Genomic DNA, 23,707 nt, shown 5'->3' on the forward strand with positions numbered 1-23,707 from the left:
CTCACTTTCTAGCTCTGGGCAGCTTGGAACTTAGCATGTACCAGGCTGGCATTGAACTCAGAGATCTGCCTGCCTCCGCCACCCAGTGCTAAGATTAAAGGTGTGGCCACCGTGCCTCTCTTGGGATAAGTTCTTACATCACTAGTTTTCAGATTTGACCTCATGTGTCTAAAGGTGTGGAAACTTGAGAATAAAAGCAGAAACCTTTCTGTCCCCCAGGCGTCTTCAGCATGTGTAAAGGCGAACTCTTAGAAGTTAAAGATGGCAATGTGAAGACACAGCCTGCTGTCCTAGAGAACCTGGTCTTCTTTGTCGAGGTGTGTCTCCATCCTCCTGAGGGCACAGGCAGGGCATCACACCAGCAGCTTACCCTTTCTCACCTGACTGTTTGGGACCTGGAAGTGATTTCGCATCATTTTCTGAACTGGTTTCATCTCTTAGTGACAGCTACTGAGTGACCTTCCTCTCCTCCAAGGTTCCCTAGAATCAGTTTTGTCCTGTTCCCTTTGGCTTGTGATTTTAGTTCATTCCTCCAGCTGTTTTAACTGGTTACCTAGCATTCTGCATTATGAAGGAGTCTGGAGGATGATAAAATACAGAGTGTTAGTTACTGTGTAGTCAAGACTGAGCTTGAACTCTGAATCTTCCTGCCTCAGCTTCCTAGGTGCTGGAGTCATGGACACATGCCAGCATACCTGGCCGCCAACCCTTGTTTTTATCCAGATTCTTGTTGTTGTTTAGGGTGTGTGTGTGTGTGTGTGTGTGTGTGTGTGTGTGTGTGTGTGTGTGTATGCATATATACATATATATATGTATATATACATATATATGTATATATATGTATATATACATATATATACATATATATGTATATATATGTATATATACATATATATACATATATATGTATATATATACACATATACATATATATATATGCCTGCATGAGTTTATGTGTACCTTGTGCACAGGGACCTGCAGAAGGCCACAGGGCATCGGATCCCCTGGAACTGGAGTCACAGGCAGTTATGAGCTGCCATGTGGGTGCTGGGCATTGATCCCAGGTCTCCTGCAAGAGCAGCCAGCACTTTTAACTGCAGAGTGTTCCCAAAGCCAATAGCTACATGTTTTTTTCAACCCATGTCTCCCTTCTTTTTCCTGTGGCCTGTAGTCTCCTGAAGGCTGTGCACTCTGCTCTGGTGACTTAGGCTCTGGTGAGAGCCTAAGAGCCCCTCAGCGAGTACTAAGTGATCACAGAGCACAGACAGCCCCACCCTGGGGACAGGAGTAACCAACCGAATGCTCCAGGGTGCTGGGTGGGGAGTTCAGACTGTAAAGAATCCTTGGATTCTTGACACCCAGCAAAGGAACATGCAGATCATCCCCTTAGAGAAGTGAAGTCAAATGGAGTCTCGCAGCTGAGAGTCAGAAGGAAGGAGGAGGAGGCTAGGCTGCTGGAGCAACAAACTGCTTGTGGACCACCTTCAAAGAAAGAAAGGTTTATTCTGGCTCACAGCTACAGTTTCCAGTCCTGGTTGACTCGTCCCAGTCCCATGGGCTCTGGTGGGCTTCTGCGGAAGTGCCAGCTGTCACGTGTGTCTCTGGCTGCTGTTTCGACCCCTTAGTGTCACCCAGTCTGACTAATTTGCATATTTCCTCTTTCAGACTATCTCTATCGTCCTTTGGGTATCTAGTTACTGTGAGAGTGTCTTGCGACCATACAAATTAAATATACAGAAAAAGAAAAAGAAGAAAAAAGAGACCAGCATCATCATGGTAATAACACGGGTGTTTTCCTTCCCCTTTGTCTGCATGCTGTACGATCCTCGGGGCTCTGGAGGCACCTTTTCTCCCACAGCCTTTCTGAAAGGCCTTACTGCCTTGCCTGGCCTTGTCTTGACTTTTGATCGTCAGCCCCCTAGTAGTTGGGACTAAAGTGTGTGTTGGTTTTGAGACAGTCTCCCGTGCCTTGGCGTCCCTAGAGCTCTTTCCCCAGTTACGCCCTCACAGTGTCAGGACAGACGAATGGCCCCACGAAGGTCCTTGCCTAGCTCGGCACCGGCCGACCCTCGGCCATGTCTGCTGTCTTGTCAGCTGGCGCTACACCAAACCCATGTTCGTTCTCAGGGTGTTCGTTCACACGGAGTCATGGTCGTAGAAGGCCCGAGTTCAGAGAACCCGTTCATCCCGACTACAGCCTAGCTGTTCCCTGTCACAGTGCTGTTCCTGTGATGCAGCTTTGAGTTGCGGTCTTTAAACCTCCTTATCCTTTGTCTGCTTTTGTAGAGTCTAGGCAGGGCCACCATTGAGACTTAGTGTTCCTTAGACACAGGCACTGCCCTTCAGTTCATTACGTCAGGAAGCACTGGTGTATGGAAGCGTCTCCCTGTCACTGCAGACAGTGGCTCTTCTTTCCTTCTGTCATTACAAAGTGGACGTAGGGATTGGGAGCTGGGTCACGGGCTAGGGAAGCTTGCTGCGCTTCCATAGAACCTGAGGTTGGTTCTCAGCACCCACGTCAGATGGCTCACAACCTCCTTCATCTCTCAGTTTAGGGTATCAGACACCATTTTCTGGCCTCTGCGGACACTCACACTTGTAGCTCATGTATACACGTGAACACACACACACAGAGGCATCCTACATGCCTGAAATCCCAGGATTCAGAAAGCAGCAGTAGGAGGATCATACCAAGTTTGACGTTTGCTTGGTTTATGTAGAGTTCCTGGCAGGAAAAGCTGCATAGCAGAGACCCCAAACAGACCTCCCATAAAGTACGCTCCATAAACGTGTGCATTCCCAGAAGATACTCATAGCCGTTTGGCACTCAGCAGATGGAGGCAGAGAGGTCAAGAAAGAATTCAAGGCTAACCTTAGCTATACAGAGAGAGGCCAGCCTAGGCTAGATGAGACTTTTTTAAAAGCAAAAGTCTATAACTTGCCTATTTGTTTTGTTTTTTTATTCAATTAGGATATTTGGTCATCTCTCTCTTCTCTTCTCTCTCTCTCTCTCTCTCTCTCTCTCTCTCTCTCTCTCTCTCTGTGGTCATCTTTTTTATGTCAGTAAATACAGATTTATTTCATCGTTTTTGTCATTTCTCCATCATATTAATAAACTATAGGTTTGTTTTTGGTTTTTTTTTTTTTAGTGAATATGAGTTGGTTTATAGTATCTTGACTCTAAGGAGAGCTACTATTACAATCTAGACTCAGATCGAAGTGAACTGAGTATGTCCTATGCCCCTCCCGCCAGCACTGGCCACATGATTGGAAGTCGAGTTTGTGTACTGTCAGGTTTGTGTGGTGCTGAGCCTGGAGAGCACAGGTCTTTCTTCACAGCAGTTAGTGTCAGCCCATTGCAGAAGGCGCAGTTTTTCCAGTTTATTATCACAATTAGGTTTAATAAATTGGTTTTTTAGTGTGTGGTTGTTTTGTCTGCATATACAAGTGGTCTGCACCACTTGAATGCCAGGTCCCCACAAATCCGGAAGAGGGCATTGGATCCCCTCCCCTTTAACTAGAGTTGTGAGCCACCAGTGGATGCTAGGAGTCTGACTGGGTGCTCTGCAAGAGCAGCTTGTGATCGTAACTGAGGCGTCAGCTCTCCAGCCCTCCATTCTTTTGCTCAGTGACCGGGTTCTTTTGAGGGGGAAATGGAAGTCTTTTTTTTTTTTTTTTTTTTAACCAGAGCTGAGGACTGAACTCAGGGCCTCAGCACTCTACCACTGAGCTAAATCCCCAAGCCCGGAATGGTAGTCTTTTATTGGTTTCTAGTTAGCTCCATGTTTAGAGAGGCCTTTTCACACTTAAAATGCTACCGACACTTTGTTCAGGTACTTCCTTTTCCTAGTGTCAAGTCAGGGTCTGGCTTTGAGTTGCATATATAATTCAGACAACCTTGAACTCGGGCTCTTTCTGTCCCCACCTCAGGGGCTAAGGTTACAGGAGCCACCATGCCTGCCTCCCGCTACTGCCTTCTTTCACCCATAGGGCGACACAGCGAGAGCTTATTTAAACAAAACAACATATATATATATTATGTTTCTATCGTCCATTAATATTATTGGAAATCTCAAATGTAAAAAAACCAGGAGAATAAAATATTTTACTTTGGTTTTCCATACATATGTGTGTATGCAAGTTCACACATGGGCTCATGTAAGCAAGAGGTGGATGTTGAGTCAGATATCATCATGGTTGCTCTCTTCCACCTTACATACTGAGGCAAGGGCTCTCACTTGAACCCAGAGCACACCAGTTTGGCCAGTCTAGAAACCCATTTTGCTGCTGGGATTGCCTGGCTCTGCCTCCGGAGTGCTAGGATTGCAGCCAGCATTGATGAGTTTGCGGGGTCTGACACGCGGGGTTGCTCACCCACTGAGCTCCCTCCCCTGTCCCTCGCCGTCTGTCTTCTTGCCCCTTCCAGTCCTCAGGCGTCCTAAACAACTAACAGGCTTTCTGTTTGTTCCTCTCCAGCTCACGCTGGCGAGTAGGAAGTAAAAATTCACATAAGAAAGAATGTTGCTGCCTAGGTTAATCCTGGTGTTGTTTTCCATCCAAAGGCTGTCTAAACCGTCAGTGTGGAGTCAGCAGCCAGTCGGTTACTCCAGACTCTCCTCTTGCTGTCCCAATGTGTCTGTCCCTGTGGTCACAGCATCAGATACCAGGCAGTGGGGAGTCAGCGTATCTCATTCTGGAAACACAGGAGATGCTAAGGAAGCTTTTAACACTTTTTATCTTCTTCACCCCAGCCTCCAATCTTCACCAGTTTCCAGGACTATGTAACTGGACTTCAGACTTTAATTTCCAATGTTGTGGATCATATTAAAGGACTTGAAACACATCTAATTGCACTTAAACTTGAGGAACTCACGTTAGAAGACACTTCTATCTCTCCGGTAAGCGATGCTAGGCAAGCAGCATGCTTCCTGCACACGTTGAAACGTTTTCAGGAGGACTAGTTGATGTTCCATTTATCATTCTCTCCCGGGAAGACAGAACAGGTGCTTTGGATGGCGCTTTTTTTATTGTGGTGGTGGTTTTTAAAATTACATTGTTGTGACATTACATTGGGGTGATAGGTTTTCTTCCTCTTCCATCCCTCACCCCAATTTTCTGTGGCTGTTCCTTTCCTAAGAGAACTAATGCCAAGGGCAGGGGATGAGGCTCAGTTGATAGAGAGCTCTTATCTAGCATTCAGGGAGGCTGGGCAAGGTGGTACATACCTGTTCTCCCAGCACGCAGACTCTGAAGCAGGAGGATCACTACAAGTGTGAGTCCAGTCTGGTCTACACAATTCATCCCAGGCCAGGGAGGGCTAAAACTCTGTCGAAGGGGCCGGGTGTCTCACAAAATCTCAGAATCCTTCACATTGAAATGAAATCTCTCATGGAGAAATTTGAAGATTAGCAATTTTTTACTGAGCAGGTAGAGGTAAGAGATGAGCTGTGGGAAGGTATGGTGTGGCACAGTGGGCCACTGATGCTCCTGCCTCCCAGTAAGGAATGGCGGTTCTGGGTCAGTATTACAGAGTCCCCTTTTCTCTTGTAGCTTAGCCTGCCGCAAACAGGGATCACAGGCTAGACACTGCCCCTCACTCTGGGGGAGAAGTCTCTCTCCCCAGGTGGAGAGGAGGACACCTGCCTGATGGGAGGGAGCACAGCCGTGATTGGCCAGCTGTGGCCTGCTTTCACTAGTCCAGATCCAGAGTCCCCAGGGCCAGTCTGCATGGGCACCAGCAGGTGTCCGGTTTTCCTCTGCAGAGCACAGCATTGCGGTGTCGGAGCCATAGGCTGAAATGGCGTGCCTGGAATGGTCCTTCTCTTTTAGTGGGGTTTGTGTTTGTTTGTTTAACTTCTAAAAATGTATTTATTTTTATTTAATGTTTGGGTATTTTACCCGCTGCACATACATCTGTGGACCACATGTGTGCCTAGTGTCTGAGTCATTCTGCATCCTCTGGAACTGGAGTTAGAAGTGGCTGGGAGCCACCATGACGGTGCTGGGAATTGAACCCGGGTCCTGTGAGAGCCGCCAGTGCTCTCAACTGAAGGGCCGTCTCCAGCCATTTTGTCTTGGAATCTCTCAACTCCATGTCCTTTAAAGTACATCTCCTGTGTTTAGTCTTTATTCCCCAACTTGACAGCCTTTCTTCCTATTTCCTCCACATGGGGTACCCAGCTAAAAAGAGCTGTGGGTGGACATCTTTCTCTGTGTTTATATTCATGAGAGTGTATAGTATCATATTATTTCATAGTTGAAGTAAGTAAAGATGCCACTTTCTGCAGCTTGGGCTTTCTTTATTCCCTCACAGATTTGCTCAGACTGACATGTGAAGTCAGCCTTGATTAGCTGCTGTATCAATGTAGGAATGAATCACAGCCACCGTACATTATAGGCTTGGGGAGGTTGTTTGGTATTGAGGGCAGAACTCAAGGCTTGATATTCGAGATGAGTACTCTACCACCCTGCTGCCCCCGTTTTTTAGGTTGGCATTGTCTGTGTCCAAAAGTGGTTGATTCAGGAACACACACACATTCCTTGAAAACCAGAATCCATTATAGCTTAGGTCCTTATAAAATCACACAGTGTTTGCATGGAACCTGTGTGCATCCTAGGCTACATACGATGCCTGCCTAATACAGTATCAATGCTCTGTTGGTCACTTTTATACTGACTGGATCTTTTCTGTTGGTGTTGGTTTTTGTTTTTTTCCACCCTACCCCCGAGACAGGGCTTCTCTGTGTAACAGCACTGACTATCCTAGAACTCGCTCTATAGACCAGGCTGGCCTCGAACTCACAGAGATCCACCTGCCTCTGCCTCCAAGTGCTAGGATTAAAGGCGTGTGCCACCACCACCTGGCTATTGACTGGTTCTTTTTTTTTTTTTTTTAAATTTTAGTTTTATTACAATACATTCCATTACATGCTGATACTAAGCAACTGGAGTGCATATTGAACATATAAATATTAAAAATAGCAAAAATTATACTAAAGATTTTTCCCAAAAGTATTAGGATTATGGAAAAACACTAATAGGAAGTTAGTTTTGCTATGGGTAATAGGAAAATGTTTCCAGATAGTTCTGTTTGATGTCACCCATCTGACTGCTGAAGCCATGATCCTTATCAGGTGATTTGAAAAAGATATTGTGAGGCGAGATCGCGTCTAAAATCTGTTTCAAGGCACACAGAATTCCAATCCGCGGGCCAGCCATCTTGCCTCAATCCTACTGACTGGTTTTTAATGACTATAAAAAAGTCTTTCGAGACCAGCCTGGGCTACCAAGTGAGTTCCAGGAAAGGCGCAAAGCTACACAGAGAAACCCTGTCTCGAAAAACCAAAAAAATAAAAAAAAGTCTTATTGCTAGGCAGTGGCAGTGCACACCTTTACTCCTAGCACTGGGGGAAGAGGTGGGGAACAGAAGCAGGTGGATCTTGTTGAGGCTATTCTGGTCTACAAAACGAGTTTCAGGACAGCCATGGCTATGTGGAGAAACCCAGTCTCGAAAAACTAAAAAATAAAACAGAGTTTTACTGTGTTTAGCACAGACTCTGGGTTTATTCTTGAGATTAGTTTTGATGTGTGGTTAGTGGTGGAATGTGTGGGTATACAGCCTGTGGCTAAGGACAGCTCTGTTTGCTTTTTATGCATACTACTGAATAAAATGTATTCGTAGATGTGCATGTTGACACACACCTTTAGTCCCAGCACTTGGGAGGGAGAGTCGGGTGGATGGATCTCAGTGAGTTCAAGGATGGCCAGGATTATATAGGGAGACCCTGTCTCAGAAAAACAAAAACAAACATTTGTGTGCACTATCCTGTGCTTACCTCCATTTCTAAGGCTGAGTGCGTGTGACGGCATCCTAGTACGGTGGCATCCTAGCACCGCTCCTCACGGGTGTGTATCTGGTTTGTTGGGGCTCCAGGCGTCACAGTACCGCCAACCTCATGTAGCCCTCCCCACTCCCTGGCCCTCTGTGTCCGAGCACACCCACTGTTTGTCTCTTGATCCTGTGGACTGTCACGGGCAGGATTCATGGGGAGTTGGGAGGATGAGATGGGCACAGTGGATGGGACACGGATGGACCCGCCACTGTTCTAACAGGAAAAGATGGCGTTGGTAAGTCGGCGCTGCGCAGAGTGGCTGTGATGTCCAATAGTGATCCAGTTCTACTTCATCTGAAACAGTCAGACGTCTTAGATTGTATGCCGTGCCAGCTTGTCAGAAAATAGTAACGGTGCTGTGTCTGACTACTCAGAATCTTCCCGTGTCTTGGCATCGGGCACACACCTGTCATACCAGCCTGGGTCACATGTCCATATTATGAGTCATCTAATGCCCAAAATGGCTTTCCCCTTCCTTATATTTTGTGAACTGAAAATGACCTGGTGTTCTGGGTGAGGTCACTATAAATCAAGTGAATGATTTTCGAGCAAGACAACTTAATTGTTGTTTCTGTTATAGGAAGAAAGAAAATTTTCAAAGACTGTGCAGGGGAAAGTGCAGAGCAGTTACCTGCACTCACTTCTGGAAATTGGGGAGCTGCTGAAAAAAAGACTTGAGACCACAAAGAAACTAAAAATTTAAGCAAGTCTGAAACACAGGCCCTGAAGAGCGACAGCAGAAGATGACGATACCACCTCCCCTGGCAAAGCAACATCTGCTGGCCATCGTTAATCCAGAACTTCCTCACAAATGCATGAAGGACTTTGATCGTGAATTCATTTTTGAGGTATTAAATATATACAACTGATTATAAATTATTGTATATAAACCAGAAGCAGGACCCTCATCTGGGTTTACCACTCTTTATACCTGTTCATACACACAAGACAGCGACAAGAGAACCCCACTTCCATCACCAGAAGTGTCTGGGGTGGGGTTTCTAGACAAGCAGCAATAGAAACAAGTACAAAGCATCAACCTCAAAGCAGGTGATTGCTCTCTGTCATGCAGTGGGAGTTGGGGTTTGGTCCTGAGTCACAGGAGGAAAAGCAGATGCAGGAGCAGACGCAGGAGCAGGGCCCTTCCATTGTGGCAGCTTCCTTGTAAGGCTCCCACAGAACCAGGGTGGGCCACAGAGGGTCAGATGAAATGTGGTGTGAGCACATGCCGCCGCAGGGCACCACACATGACCACAGGTGCTCAGTTTTGGCTTCATAGTCCTCCGACAGCCAAGACATCCCTAGCCCCGCTCCTGGAGAGTCCAGCCTCAGGTCAGTGAGGAAGACTCTGAGTACAGCCCACCTCGCACTTCCTAAGCTGCTGAGACCTCGCTCCACTGGTCCTCTAGGAAAGGTGGGAAGAGCTGTTTAAAGAGCAGTGTCCATGTTTGTGCAGGCGAGTCTGATACCTGTCTCCTTGGTTTCAAGTCCCATCCTGCAGCTGATTCATGAGTCACACACAGAGATAGACAGGCGTAAATATACCTAGAAACAAAGATTTACCACTTGAGTGTTTTTAAGTGGGGAGTTTGGGACAGAAGGGATTTATATCATGGGTTTAACCTAGGTCTTAAGTTTTAGGTTGACAAAGATGTTTTACCATGGGCCTGATGTCAGTCTTTGTTGACACTTGGCGACTGTAGCAGGATGTATTTCCTTTGTTCACCTGGAGGTCGGAGGTCTGGTTCCCAAGCCTCCAGCTTGAGAGGCTGCTCCCGAGAGAGACTGAAAGCTGCTCTTGGATGTGCTGTGCCGAGCTCTTACAGCTCCTTGGTAACGGTTGGTGTTTGAATCCCTCCGTCTGTTCTCCTTCCTCGTCACCTGACCACTGCGAGTCAGTGACTGTAAGGTGAAGAAATGAATTTGCTGAGTATTGGACTTTCCCACACACTGCTCCAGCAAACGCTGACACCAGCTAAGGAGAGCTGGCAAAATCTCGGGTATGAGATTTGCGTTTTATCCTTTATCTTAACATTCTTAGAGTCACCCGTCGGCCTAGTGGTTGATAATAGTTTAAACAGCTAGGACATCTGTAGAAACCACTTTCTTACTTGTGAGATGTGCTGGAAAGCCCAGACCATGTAATTACTCCAGAACATTTTTATCACTCAGTTGTTGCTATAGTGTCACGTGCTCCATCCCAAAAGAAAGGGCCTTTTGAATGAGATGGCTGGCTTGGAGACTGATTTTGACTCGCCTTGAACATCAACATGTGATCATTTTCTATAGCTGTGGCCTGGGTCCCATGGGCCTGGGTGGGCTTTTGCCTGCACTGTGGCTCCTGGAATAATGTCTCTTCAGATACTCAAACTGTACTGTATGTCTGTAGATAGAGATGCTCGTTAACAGCTCTCTCAGCCAACCATGATCAGTTAGGTATGGACTCGGGGCTGGCTCTGGTCCTCAGGACAAAGCTCCTCCCTCTAGTGGTCTATCCAGTCAGTCTCCTGCCCTGCACACCTGGGATCTCCACTGGTTTTACTGACAAATAATGTCAAGTTGGAGTTACGCTTCCTTTGTTACTTGCTGATTTTCCTACTAAATGTAGCATTTCAATTAGATCCAATTCTTACATTTTGAGATAATTGTAAAAAAGAATGAAATTATGAAGAAATGGCCAATATCTTTTATCAGTCTGTTCTTTTGGAAGCTGTCATGCACTATAAATTGTGTACAGTTAAAGTATATATATATATATATTCTTACTGAGTAAAAAGCACCCTCTCCCCATGGTTGTATGTCTTAGTATCTGAGGAGAATGCTCAGTGACCTGTTGTTGCTGCTGCTGCTGCTGCTGTTCTGGTTTATATGGGTTTTGTTCTGTTTTGTTTTTGTGTGGTAAATTGATATTTAAAAAACAAAAAGCAAACAAAAAAACCACGACTATTGTTTACAGACTGAAAAATCACTGCTTTTTATACTACTGAGATCCTGAGTCAAGACTTTCCAAAGCAGGAATTGGGTTCAAGTTACTTCTCTGACGTGGACCGAGAGTCCTCTGTAGTGTCTCCACATACTGGAGAGTGTGCACAAACCTAGGTGTGCTGCCATCAATTTTGTATATTTTCATAATTTTAATTGTTCAAAATTGCATTATATTTTGCAATCACCACGTTCAATCTGTATTTGTCTTTCATTTCAACATTTTCAATATAAAAAGGGGTTCAATTTATCCACAGGCTTGTTGAAACTCTTCCTACTTTTTGATATCATTTATTGGTACGGGAAATCTGCTCTTGAGAGTTAAGTAAAGGCAGCAGCTTGGCTTTAACTGGACAGGTTAATTTACATAAGTGCTTGCATTTTTAGTTGGCATTCTTGCCTGGTTCATTTTTGTTCAGTCTTAAAAGTTAGAGCTTCCTAAGCAGTGTACCTCATCTCAATTCTGTACAGAATGTTAGCCCTACCTTGGGCTAGCCCAGGCCAGAGGCCGGAGGCAGGAGGATCAGGTCAAAACCATGTGCAGCTACTTAAAAACAAACAAATGAAAATAAAAACCAAAAGATGAAAGGTCAGAACGTATCTTTGTGGCTTCCCAGTAGTAGTGCCTTACACACTTCCATTTATTAACTGGCAGGTGTGTCCTGAGCAGCTGTGCTACATCTGTCAGTCGCTGAGGCCCGACATCCTAAGTGGAGGCTGTGTGGTGCAGATCCATCCCTGTGGTGGAACTTGGGTCAGTGTGTCTGGAGACCTGATAGTCAAAGTGCAAAGGCCCCACTTAGGAAAGTGACTGGAAGGCTTCAGGATGTCTGGTGACACACACCACTTGCTCAAGGGCACACTAACCATGTAGTAGAAGCAGGAGCTGTTTTCCTGATTACTTTTTGTCCTGCTAGCACATGCCCTTAGCAAGTTTTGCCTGTTTCTTCAAGGAGGAATTAACTTTATCTAAATATTTTTTTTCCTTTAACAAAAAGAGTGTTCACTGCTGCTCTTAACCTTCCCAACATGATTTGACTTTGCAGACACTATTACTATTTGATGCCAACCTTACAGTGGTGAGTACAGAGCTAGTCACAGGATCATGCATGTTATTTGGGGTTTCCCATTGCAGTTCATGCTTGAGGAGCACAGCTTTATGCAACTTCTAGCTTCTGTAGATGCCAGGAACATGAATGTGCCCCCCCACACACACACACACAAGAGCTAAAATCTAGACCCTTTCTCCGTGAGACAGTGCTTCCCTGTACACCCAAGGCTAGCCGTGGACTCCTTTTTTTGCTTCACTCCAAAAGTTCCTCTTGGCACTGAAAATTTATTCTCTAATAAAATATATGTTGGATCCAGTGTTTACTGCTTTAGGTTATTGAAGAATTCCCTTAAACAGTATTAGCCATATGGCGCTAAGAAGCCAGATTCTAGGTAGCCATCATTAGAGCCTGCTTCCTGTCCCATGTCAGTGTTGCTGGAAGGAGTCATCTGGCTGCAAAATGAGGGAGATTGCACTTCTCTGGCATATGTCAATCTCTTAAGCAGATCCAACTTGAAAGAGAAGACATAGCAGCCGGCCTGAGCCCATCTTGGGAAGGCCCAGGGTAGCCTGCCACCCTCCACCTCTGTCACCGGGCATGAAAGACTGGGTGTTCTGCTTTCTATAAGACAGCGATACTTTGTCCTTTGGAGTTGGCTGGCCTAGATATGGGTATAAACTGGAACAGCTAAGGTAAGTCTGTTTCAGAAGCACCCAAGGAGACTAGAAAGGATTTTGATTAAAATTACAAAATGAAAATGTTAGCAGCTAGAGAAATGGCTTGCTCAGTAGTTAAGAGCCCATGAGGACCTGAATTCGGTTCCCAGAACCTACCAAGTGGCTCACAACCCAACACCTTTTTTGGGCCTCCATGGCTGCTGCATGCCCATGTACATTGTGTACGTACATACATGCGGACAAGCACTCAGACACATAAAATTAGAAAAGTCACTGAAAACACTGGGTCCTCTGGATCTCAGATTCGTTCCTGAGATGTAAACTGTGCTGTGAGCAGGGGCAGTTAAGTGTGGGGATGGCTCACAGCCCTGGCCAAATCTCTGAGTAGCATCTGCAGGAGTGGGGGAACAGAAGAGGCCTACACTTCTACAGCTGTGTCTGCAGAGGAGCCAGGTGCTCTGACAGGTGGGGGAGTCCGGTTCAAGTCGGCTTTGCCAGGCAGTGGTGGCACACACCTTTAATCCTAGCACTCAGAAGGCAGAGGCAGGCAGATCTCCGAGTTTGAGGCCAGCCTGGTCTACAGAGCGAGTTCCTGGAGAGCCAGAGCTGTGTTATACAAAGAAACCCTGACTCGGGAGTTTAAAAAAAAAAAAAAAAAGTTGATGTTGACTGAGTAACTTACAGCAAGTGATATTGTTGGAGAGTAGTTTATAATTTAAATCTTTAAATTGGAATGATTCTTCATCTGGTTATGCACTTATAGGATCTCAGTTACCCCAGGCTGGTCCTCATAGTGGTCAGATTACAGATGTGTATCACCACATCTGGCTTTGGTTGTATAAATTCTAAAAACAGTACATTAGTATAACTAAGAATTTGCTCTCGAGAAAGCATGAAAGATAATGCCCTGTTGCTTGTTCATTGGCAAGGCCAGAGGGCAGACAGCAGCACCCTGTCCTTGCCATACACGATTCTCCAGGAGGTAGGTCTAGCCTTGTGCAGGGAAGAGAAAGCCATAACAGCTAAATCTCAAAACGGAACTCAAATCATAGGTCAAAAGTACAATCTGAAAAGAAAACCATCTAACCAAAACAGACTTTATTTGTTCAGAATGAACTCCTCTGTAGCACCAATTCCTCTGGGGGGGCATCTCACCAGCCTCAGCTGAGCACACAGGCTCTCCACACACTGGCTCGAGGGATGTCCTAAGTGTGGTCTCAGCAGCATGAATGTCCAGGCGTACTCAGGGCTCAGGTTTGGCTCAGGACTGCTTCGCTCCACTCCCCCTTGTACCCCACGGGGGCCTCCAGCCAGCGGGTGGCTCTCCCCTTCCCGCCCCCAGCACACCCTGGAACCCCCTTGTGCCCCGTCACAGCTCCTCCTTCCCGGCCCCCTTCTTCCGGAAGGCAGTCAGGATGTTCAGGCTCTTCTGCAGCTCCTCCTTCTTGCTGTCGCTCATCTTGTTCTCAATCAGCTTGCTGATCCGCGTCATTTCTGAGGCTGGGAAGTCTTCCCCTTGGTCCAAGATCTTCCCCATGATCTTCAGGTACTGGCTGGCCCACTTCCTCTCCGTCTCCTTCACACCTGAGAGGCCATCCTGCCCCTGTTTCAAGATGGCCTGGCGGGCCTCTACGCTGGAAGCCTTGATAAACTCGCCTGCTAGGGCATCATAGGCAGGCAGGCAGCCAGGCATGCCCAGGTAGACCCCCTGCCCCTTTAACCAGCGCTGGATGGCTCCGACCTTAATTGCCCCACTGTATGGTACAGGGTTCTCAAAGTCCCCGTCCCGGAACAGGTAGAAGATTGGGTAGCTCTCTTTGTCCAGCTTGTATTTCTCACTCAGCTCCATGTTCAACTTGTCACCGTAGTCTGCGAACAGAAACCAGACATGAGGAACTGGTATAACACTGCTGTGGGGCCTGCTGATCAGAGGGAGAGATTGAAAAGTTGGCTGTGCAATGTCAAGTTTCACCAGAGACCTGGGTCTCCATTTGTTTCCTAACATGCCTTAGCTGTGTGGCTCTACTGTGTCATTCAGTGACTCTTCTCTTTGGGGGAAACAATAATCCTTGGAATGTTGTATCCACTGTGGGCTGGAACCTGCTGTGAGTGTGTGGGAATAGTCACAGTGCAGATCTCCGAGGCTGCAAGGAGCTTGTACTCTACAGGACAGAAGACACACTGCAGGGCACAGTTTGGGAGTGAGGAGGCTTGTGTGATCCAGGCTGCGGAATCTGACTTCAGAGGAGTCAGCCACATGAAGAGCTGGGGCTCGTGTGAAAAGGTCTGGGCAGGGACTGAGCTCGGAGGTCACGAGCCACATCCAGCCACTCTGGCTGCAGCTTTACAGAAGGGGGGGGGGGAGTATTTAGTGACCACTGACGGCAACACAGGCCCTGCCTCACAAAGGCTGTAGGAAGACCAGTGAGGGAACACACCTCTGTGGAGAAGGGAGGTGCTTGCTCACTGTGTGGAAGAAGTGCTCACTGTGTGGAAGTACTCACTGTGTAGAAAGTGCTCACTCACTGTGTGGAAGTGCTCACTCACTGTGTGGAAGTGCTCACTCACTGTGTGGAAGTACTCACTGTGTAGAAAGTGCTCACTCACTGTGTGGAAGTGCTCACTCACTGTGTGGAAGAAGTGCTCACTGTGTGAAGGTGCTCACTGTGTGGAAGAAGTGCTCACTGTGTGGAGGTGCTCACTGTGTGGAAGTGCTCACTCTGTGGAGGTGCTCACTGTGTGGAAGTGCTCACTGTGTGGAAGAAGTGCTCACTGTGTGGAGGTGCTCACTGTGTGGAGGTGCTCACTGTGTGGAAGTGCTCACTCTGTGGAGGTGCTCACTGTGTGGAAGTGCTCACTGTGTGGAGGTGCTCACTGTGTGGAAGTGCTCACTCTGGAAGTGCTCACTGTGTGGGAGTGCTCGCTCACTGTGTGGAGGTGCTCACTGTGTGGAAATGCTCACTGTGTGGAGGTGCTCACTGTGTGGAAATGCTCACTGTGTGGAGGTGCTCACTGTGTGGTGGCAGCTCTGACACCCTCCCCAATAGGCAAGTTTTCTCCAAGGCTAAAAGCTGGTGATGGCTGCCAGGGGTTCCTCCTAGTCTGACTTTTTTTTTTTTAAAAGACTGATTTTTACTTTATGTCCATCGGTGTTTTGACTATATGTATGTCTGAGGTATCAAATCTCTTGGAGCTGAATTACAGACAGTTGTGAGCTGCCATGTAGTTGCTGTGAGTTGAACCCAGGTCCTCTGGAAGAGCAGCCTGTGCTCTTAACCGCTGAGCCACCTCTCCGGCCCCCTAGGTCTGGCGTTTAACTGCCCCATTAAGTCTTAAGCATCAGGCGCTGCTCTGAGACACAGGTGACAGTCCCATAGAACTTCCTTCACAGAGGTGTCAGGGACAAAGCTCATGGGAAGCAGCACAGTGGCCTGGTACACAGTAGGTGCAGGATGGATGTTTTCCCAGCTGCAGTTATTAGTCACCAAGTGCTGCGGGAGCTGACTAACTGCCCTGGAGAAGTGTGCCAGCCCGCTCTACTGCCACCAGACTGCAGGAAGTTCCCAGGGTCTTCCTGGTGAAGGTGACAGGACCGAAACTCAGTGTCTGCCCATCGCTCTCTGGACTGTACCATTGGATGCTGGTGACCACAGCTATAGAAACCGCCCATTGATTACTGGTGGCAGCCAGCAGCTTATTCCAGCTATTGCCAGAATCCAGCACTGGCATAAAAGCTGACATGAAGACAAGAAGACGGCGTTCCTCCTGTCCCAGGCCTTGCAAGGAGGGACTCCGTTCTCAAGGGAAGTCAGACAGGTGAAATTTGGGAAGAGGGGGCACCCCTTCAGGCAGCTATGGGATCCCCTGTGGTCCCACGGGCGGCACCTGCTCTGCCTAAGCTTGCTGCAAGCACTAGCTTCTGACAGATCACACAACCAGTTTCTCCGAGGGGATGGCTCAGGGGGTATTAGTCCCCCTCCCAGCAGGGAAATGAGCCCTCGCTTCCTTCCTCCCAGGCCCCTCCCCAGTCATCCTGGACTTGTCCATACCTGAGATCCCCACCTCTGCCACCAAGAGATCATCGCTGGAGGCCGAGTTTTCAGCCAGCCGCTTGAACTCGTCCTGCTTCTCACCGTAGGGGTACTGGGTGTCGAACTTCACCAAGACGAACTTGCTTTTGGGGATGACCTGAGGGCGCATAGAGCTGAGCAAGTCGGGTGTTCAGGGACCTTTGGAGCTAATTCCCCTTCCCAAGGGACCCCTGTTTAAGAAACAGAGTGGAAGCAAGCCTACACAGGAGACAAGCTGTCCCATGCTATCATTCACAGATTCCCCTAAAGCTTAGGATGTTTGCTGGGCATCGCACTGGGCATTTGTTCACACTGAAAAGACAGTAGTGGAGAAAGAACTGAGGCCTTCCCCCAGTGTCTCTCAACAATACCCAGGAGACCCTAGCAGGCACTGCTGCTCTCTGCCATCTCAGGGGGGTCTTTCTCAGTAAACACCAAACACTCAGGATGCTTCGGCCATAGAGGCCAGAGTTTGAACTGAACTGAGCAGGTTCAGGTCAGTAGAAGGTTGCTGAGAGGCCAGACCTGGGTCAATGTCATCTCTTAAGACCAGAGTTCCCTTTAGCTACATCTCTGTCTTAAACTGTCAAGGCCAGAATTTTAATTGTGGTAAAGTTAATGTAATGAAATATTTCTCAATATTTTTTTTCTTTCAAGACAGTGTTTCTCTGTTTAGACCTGGCTATCCTGGAACTCCCAATGATCTGCCTGTCTCTGCCTCCTGAGTGCTGGGATTAAAAGCATGCACTACCACCCAGCTGTCTACCATGATTTTAAAACTTGTTCATGTTCTAGCACATGTCAGAACATGATGCCTTTTCTTTTTTCCTTTCTTTTGGAGACAGGGCCTATGTAGCCCAGACTAGCTCACACTGATCCTCCTGTCTCAGCTTCCCAAATGCTGAGGGTACATGCATGCATCACCACACTCCGGCTTAGAGCTTTGACCCCCACCCCCAAGTAAACCACACATCAGCTGATAGACTCTCGAGTTGCTTCTTCCTCTTGGTTACTATAGAGAGCACTGCCCTAAATGTTCACATACATGTTTTGTTTGAGCACACAAATTCCATTCCTTTGGTTTACTAGGAATGGAGCTTCAGGCGAGTCTACATTTAACTTACTGATGAGCTCAAGACTTCCTTTTGGTGGCTCCTTTTAATGCACACATTTTATCTAGCTAGCTTTGGTCAGTAATATTGCCTACCCATCTTCAAATAAAAAAAAAAAAGAACTTATTGTTTCTAATTCTGTATGTGTGGCTATGTGCATCTGAGTACAGGTACCCAAGGAGGCCAGGAGAGGGCGTCTGATCCCTGGAGCCAGAGTTACAGGCTGTAAGCTGCCTGAGATGGGTGTGAGGGCAGTGTTTGCTGTTAACCACTCAGCCATCTCTCCAGCCTCCATCAACCTTTTCGTGAGTGTAGTCCAGCAATCCCAAACTGTCATATTTTCATCACAGGCAATCACTGGAGGTAAAAAGGACTTTTTTTTTTAACATTCACTTGGTTTTACATATTTAAGGATATTAACACTGCCTAGGGACATGAAGAACAGAAGCCATTGGAACAGGTCACTGACACCAGAAAGTCAGCTCTAAGAGCTCAGCAGCAGGGAAGACTGAAAATATAAATCGGATCACATCCCTGTGGCCCAGCTGGCCTTGTTTCGGCTCAACACTAGCTCCAGCCTGCTGCCTGGAAGCCTCTTCCTGGGTTCCCTTGACTGCCTCTGTCATTCAAGACTCAGTTTAAATGTCTCCTTCTAGTGGAGAGAACGATCCAGTCACCTATTACTTCACTTCCTTAACCCTCTCCCATCTCACTCTGAAACCGTCTTTTCTTAATTGCTAATTTTCTGTCCTTTTTACTTGGATGTGCATTTCTAAGGATAAGGACCATGGCCCATGTTCTGGTGCACCCCTCAAGTCCCAGTGTCTGACTGACGTCTGGCAGACACTGAGAAATGTTCTGAATAGAGCTCTTAACAGTTTTGATGCTGCAAGGTAGTAAGAAGTGGCATGGTGTTTCCAAAGCACAGCACGGGATCCCTACCAGGGGGCCTACATTGTAATACAGAATACCAGTCATCATAAGGACACCGGAGTAGAGAGGAGAGTTTAGTTAACAGGATGCAGTGGTACCCTTGTGCATGTGTATTGTGTGCGTAGGGGTCGGTTCTCTCACCAGAGGACTGGACTCTGGTGGTCACGTTTGGCGGAAGCGCCTTCCTGCTGAGTCACCTCATAGGGCCCTTCCCTGGGATTTTTAAAACAAGGTCTCATTAAGTTGCCTAGACTGGCCTTGAACTCATGACCTTTCTGCCTCTGCCTCACCAGTTCTGTGTGTGACACCATTGTCTGGCTGAAGTTGTGTCTTTTGTTCACTGAATAGGAAGCTGCTAAGAGCCCGTCATGCCCCAGACATCATTCTGAATGAACACAGCCTCATTCTGAATGATCAACATGGAGAGGCTCTCATCTGCTGAAGCCGCCTAGTGAAGGTCAAAAATAACACCAAGACAAATCTTTTCTAAGTTGGAAATCACTGAAAGGCAAAGCATGTAGACACCTGTTCATTCACGTGAACACAACACACCAGATCAACTGTCATATTAGATGCTCAATAACCAATCTGGTATGCTGTGTAGAGAGAGAGTCAGAGGACTTCATAAGCATGTCATAGTCTACTATGGGAGGTTTGAAACTGACAGGTTAAAAACAAAATAAACAAACAAACAAAAACAGCAACTGGGCTGAATTTAAGCCCAGGGGCCTGAGGAAGCAAGGAAAGGACTTGAGGGGGGTAATAGTTAACCTAAGACAAACCAATGTGAAGTAACTTATTTCAAAGACCTGGCAAAGAATGTTCCAGTCACAAGGAACAGTCAGAAGGCTTTGTACTGGCTAGAGCAGACTGGACAAGGGGGCAAATGGCTAGGCACTGAGCGGTGACAAGGGGCACTCCCTACAGCGTTTCCTGCTCCATTAAGTGGAACCTCGAGGTGCAGGCAGGAGCCAGTGGGGTTTCTGTGATGACAGCCCAGAGCAGGGGGGCAGTTGGTAAAGACGGAGGAGCACCGACTGGTTTAAACTGATGGTGTCCCTTTTATTCACCCTTGCACTGCTGTACAGAGCAACTTAGAGTATACGGAGTTGAGTGGGTGATTAATAACACGGCAGGCTTCTTTCTTTAAATCCCTAAGAACAACGCTGAATGGGCCACACGTGCAGGGTCCTTTCCAAAGTAGACGTGTCCAACCACTCGAGAGAGGCGCCTTCATTTAGAGTTCCCTTCTGCTTTTCACTTCCTCACCATGAGAACAAAATAAGAAAACGACTATTTCTCTCCACTCTTAGCTCGCCCAATAGGGGAACTGAAAAGCTGCTGGTGGCTGGACTCAGATGCATGAGGACCAGGCTGGGTCCACACAGGCCACTGCTCTCATCCTCCAACATTTCCTCTATCCGTTTACCCGGACCTGGATACCAGATTTTGAAAAAGGAGCTGGGTGGGGGGTCGTGGCGCTTCTTCGTTCTCTGCCCCAAGATGCTCTCTCTACAGGTGGCAGAACTGCACCCTTGTATTTTGTAAGGGTCCGCGTGCTATCTGAACGTGGTTTACACACTGCCAAGCAGGCTACAATCCATCCTCAGAGAAGAGGGGGATCAGACTTGCATGTTAACGGGCTGAGTTCTCTTCGCCACCCCCACCCCATCAGGGAGCCGAGGAGCGTCGACCTCGCCCCGCCCTTCGGTCTTCCACTTGGGACTCGTGGATTGGATCTCTCCCGGCATTGTCTTTTCCCTACAGATAAAGGGAAGGGACACTTAGTTCCCTTGACTGTGGTTTTTTTTTTCTTTTTTGGTAAAATGAGGTAGCGAGTACCCGTGCGGCAACGCCAAGGCGAGGGTGGGAGCCGGGTGGTCGGCGTGCGCCCCTGCTCTGCCAACACGGGGCCTCTAGGACGGTGGGATGTCTAAGGGAGGGTCCCTTAGGGGACCGCCTGCTGCCACCCCTCGGGGCCCAACGTCCTCCTGGGCGCGCGCTCCCACGGGCGTCCAGCTGCACCTGCGCACGACCCCTCCACCCCCCCAGATCCTCATTACCTTGTAGAAAGTGACTGTGTCCAAGGGAAGGGCGCCTTTCGTGTGCAGGCCGCTGCCGCCGTGCGGAGCAGAGAGGAGCAGCAGGCCCAGGAGAAGAGACAGCAGCGGGGACAGGGAAACGGCGCCCGGGGCCGCGGCAGCCATCACAGCAGATTACGAACGGGGGAGCGGGCGATAGGAAAACTGCGGCCGCAGCGCTCCGCGGGGGCTCTCACGTCACTCGGGGGGTGGGGCGGGGCGGCGGGGAGGGAGGGGGCGGTCCCGCGAGCGCGCTTGCGCGCAAGTGGCCACTCCGGCGGGCTCCGGCTTCCCCGTCCTCGGGCTGGGGAGGGAGGGGCGGGGCCACGGGAGCGCGCCGGCTGCGCATGCGTGTCCGGCGAAGGCCGGGGCCGAGGGCGGGGCCACGTGATGGGCGAGCGGGGGGGGGGGACGCAGGGCCGCCGCGCACGCGCCCTGCGTCGCCGCCGGCCGAGGCTGGGTCCCGCCGCGTTTCTCGCGGGAGCGGAGGCGAGGGGCGAGGCGTCCGCGCTTCCCGTGCTGCCTTCCCGGCGCCGGGCCGGCGTGCTGGGCCGTCGGGACCCGCCGCCTCCTGCCGGGGTTAGTCCGCTGCCTGTCCCGGGTCGTCGTCGCCCGCGGGCTGCCTGGTCGGTGTCCTGCGTGTGGTCGGCGGTCAGGAGGGTGGCACGACCCGGCTCGGATGTGTCCTGAGAAGACAAGCATCCCCTTTGACTGCCTGCCTTACGCCGTGTTCCCATTGTGCCCGTGGGAATGCAGCACGGCCATAAAGGATCGAAGGGATTCCGGGTGCACGGGGATCGAAGCCCGCAGCCCGGGTGTGGCAGCGCAGGCCTTCACTCCCAGTGCCAGGGACGCTGGCAGGCTGACCTCTGGAGTGGGAGGCCAGCCTGGCTCGACAGAGTGTGTTCCGAGCCTGCCAGGACTGAATTCAAGCCTCCACACACACACACTCCCACCCCATATGAGTTCCATCCTCAGCATCCAAGGAAAAAAAGCTGGATCTGGGCCTGGTGTGTTGACACACATCTTTAATAATCACACCACCCCTGAGGCCAAGGCCGGTGTGATCCTGGTCCGTGTGGTGTGTTCTAGGCCATCCAGAGTAAACTTAGTAAGATACTGTGTCCAAAAAAAAAAAAACAAGCTGGGTGTATGTAGCACACGTAGCCACACTGGTTAGGCAGAGGCAGAAAGGTCCCCAAATCAAGCCTGATTGAATCCGTGAGCTCCAGGTTTAGAGAGGTTTTCAAAAAAGATCAGGGTATCATTGAGGAAAATAGGTTGCCCACTGGGCCTCTATGTGCATACATAGTCACACACGTGTACACACACACACACACACACACACACACACACACACACACACACACACACCATATAGTTCCTGGACATTCACCTCAGCAGTGCTTTAATATGGGGAGTGATCCATCTTCCCCCCACCCCCACCCCACTTTTGAAGCCTAGACTGGCCACCCATTCAGAATCCTCTCACCTTGGCTTCCCAAGTACTGTGTGCATTATCACATCTAGCTAATGTACATCTTCACGATTTTATGTTGCTTTGGCATCCAGGTTGACCATAAATTGTACTTTCTCGTGCGAGAAATAGGGTTCAGTAGTCACCTCTAAGAGGTTGTATTTATTTGTTGTTGCACCTGAATGCTTTATCTACCTGTATATTCTACGCACCATGTACGTGCCTGGTGCCAGAGGAGGCCAGAAGGGTGTGTTGGATGTGAAACTGCAGCTAGGTGTGGTTTTAAGCCTCCGTGTGGGTGCTGGGAATTGAACTCTCGTCCTCTAGAAGAACAGCCAAATGCTCAACCACTGAGCCATCTCTCCAGCCTCTTCAGTGGTCTCTTAACACAGTCTGTACTTGTATAGCTCTGGCTTTCAGGATGGTGGTTCTAGATAGCTGTACCTTCTACACTTGCTGACCAGGAGTCACCCCTCTAATAGCCAGCTAGGTGCCCTCCTCTTGACTCACCATACTCACCTTCACATCTAGCACAGGCTGTGCAGGCGTGACATGCCACCACTGTCACAGTGTGACTTCCTGACATTCACACCTACTTGAAGCCTACCAATAAAATCTCTCCCCCAAGCCGGGCGGCTGTGGCCCACACCTTTAGTCCCAGCACTCGGGAGGCAGAGGCAGGTGGATCTCTGTGAGTTTGAGGCCAGCCTGGTCTACAGAGCGAGTTCCAGGAAAGGTGCAAGGCTGCACAGAGAAGCCCTGTCTCGAAAAACAAAGAAACAAACAAAATCTCTCTCCCAGGAAACATTTGGACATTGCTATGTCCTAAGAAAGACCTATAGGTCCTTCCCTGTCTTCTCGCTTAACACATCTTGAATTGTGTGTGTGTGGCCTCCAGGGCTGCTGTCTCCCGGTATTAAAATCTTTACTATCTCATCTCTTTCTTAATCACTGTAAGGGTATTTCTCCACCCTAAAAGATCCAGTATTACAAGTCATTCCTGCTCAGATGTGTCAGCATTGTGTCCAGGAGATGATTTAGAGCATGGCCTTGAAAGGGAGGAAGCATTTGTGAAGCAAAGGGAAACAGTGCTAGTTAGTGACAGATAGGGTCAAGCGTGTTGGACACCATGAATCTGAAAAGGCAAAATAAAGGTTCTCACTAAGGGCTTTAAAGCCACCAGAGGTTTTAATTGGAGTGTTGTCAGATTTACGTGTAAAAGCATCACTCACGAATGAAGGGAAAGCGGGGCGTGGTGGGACACACCTTGAATCCTAATCTTAGTGAGCCCTTCCTGGGAAGGAGAGCAATGGAGACCAGAGAAAATCTGAAGAAGAGTTTAGAATAAGCAGTGTCTTGGTCATGGACAAAATTGTGTGCTTCACATGCACTGTGATTGCATTTGGAGAGAGAGTTATTATAATAATTACA

General features: G+C 48.6%; 2 protein-coding genes across 5 annotated transcripts in view; one reads left to right on the forward strand and one right to left on the reverse strand.

Annotated features, from left to right (window-relative positions):
- Positions 1-11,124, forward strand: part of Naa25 (N-alpha-acetyltransferase 25, NatB auxiliary subunit) — a 57,855-nt gene extending 46,731 nt beyond the window's left edge. For all 3 annotated transcript variants that reach the window (XM_006970775.4, XM_042268202.2, XM_076560234.1), the window contains exons 21-24: positions 220-317; positions 1,666-1,776; positions 4,752-4,898; positions 8,473-11,124. In XM_006970775.4, coding sequence (XP_006970837.1) covers positions 220-317; positions 1,666-1,776; positions 4,752-4,898; positions 8,473-8,595 — 479 coding nt within the window. In that variant the 3' untranslated portion in view covers positions 8,596-11,124. The remainder of the gene's footprint in view (positions 1-219; positions 318-1,665; positions 1,777-4,751; positions 4,899-8,472) is intronic.
- Positions 11,125-13,686: 2,562 nt separating this feature from the next.
- Erp29 (endoplasmic reticulum protein 29) lies at positions 13,687-21,094 on the reverse strand. 2 transcript variants are annotated; one of them, XM_006970773.4, is made up of 3 exons: positions 20,782-21,094; positions 16,653-16,791; positions 13,687-14,472 (listed from the first exon to the last, which is right to left on the reverse strand). In XM_006970773.4, the coding sequence occupies exons 1-3, from the start codon at positions 20,923-20,925 to the stop codon at positions 13,973-13,975; spliced, it is 783 nt and encodes a 260-aa protein (XP_006970835.1). In that variant the 5' UTR covers positions 20,926-21,094; the 3' UTR covers positions 13,687-13,972. The 2 variants fall into 2 exon arrangements, with proteins under 2 accessions (XP_006970835.1, XP_015852488.1); XM_015997002.2 differs by having other exon boundaries at positions 16,653-16,864; positions 20,782-20,919.
- Positions 21,095-23,707: the final 2,613 nt, after the last annotated feature.

Source organism: Peromyscus maniculatus, chromosome 23 (assembly GCF_049852395.1).
Source record: "Peromyscus maniculatus bairdii isolate BWxNUB_F1_BW_parent chromosome 23, HU_Pman_BW_mat_3.1, whole genome shotgun sequence".
NCBI lineage: Eukaryota > Metazoa > Chordata > Mammalia > Rodentia > Cricetidae > Peromyscus > Peromyscus maniculatus.

What these genes read in the sequence shown, in the direction of transcription:
- Erp29 (XM_006970773.4), bottom strand. Translation starts at nt 20,925, where the DNA reads ATGGCTGCCGCGGCCCCGGGCGCCGTTTCCCTGTCCCCGCTGCTGTCT. An exon ending in ACACAGTCACTTTCTACAAG is followed by an intron (nt 16,792 to 20,781) that starts GTAATGAGGATC and finishes ATGCGCCCTCAG; the next exon opens with GTCATCCCCAAAAGCAAGTT. An exon ending in GGCAGAGGTGGGGATCTCAG is followed by an intron (nt 14,473 to 16,652) that starts GTATGGACAAGT and finishes TTCTGTTCGCAG; the next exon opens with ACTACGGTGACAAGTTGAAC.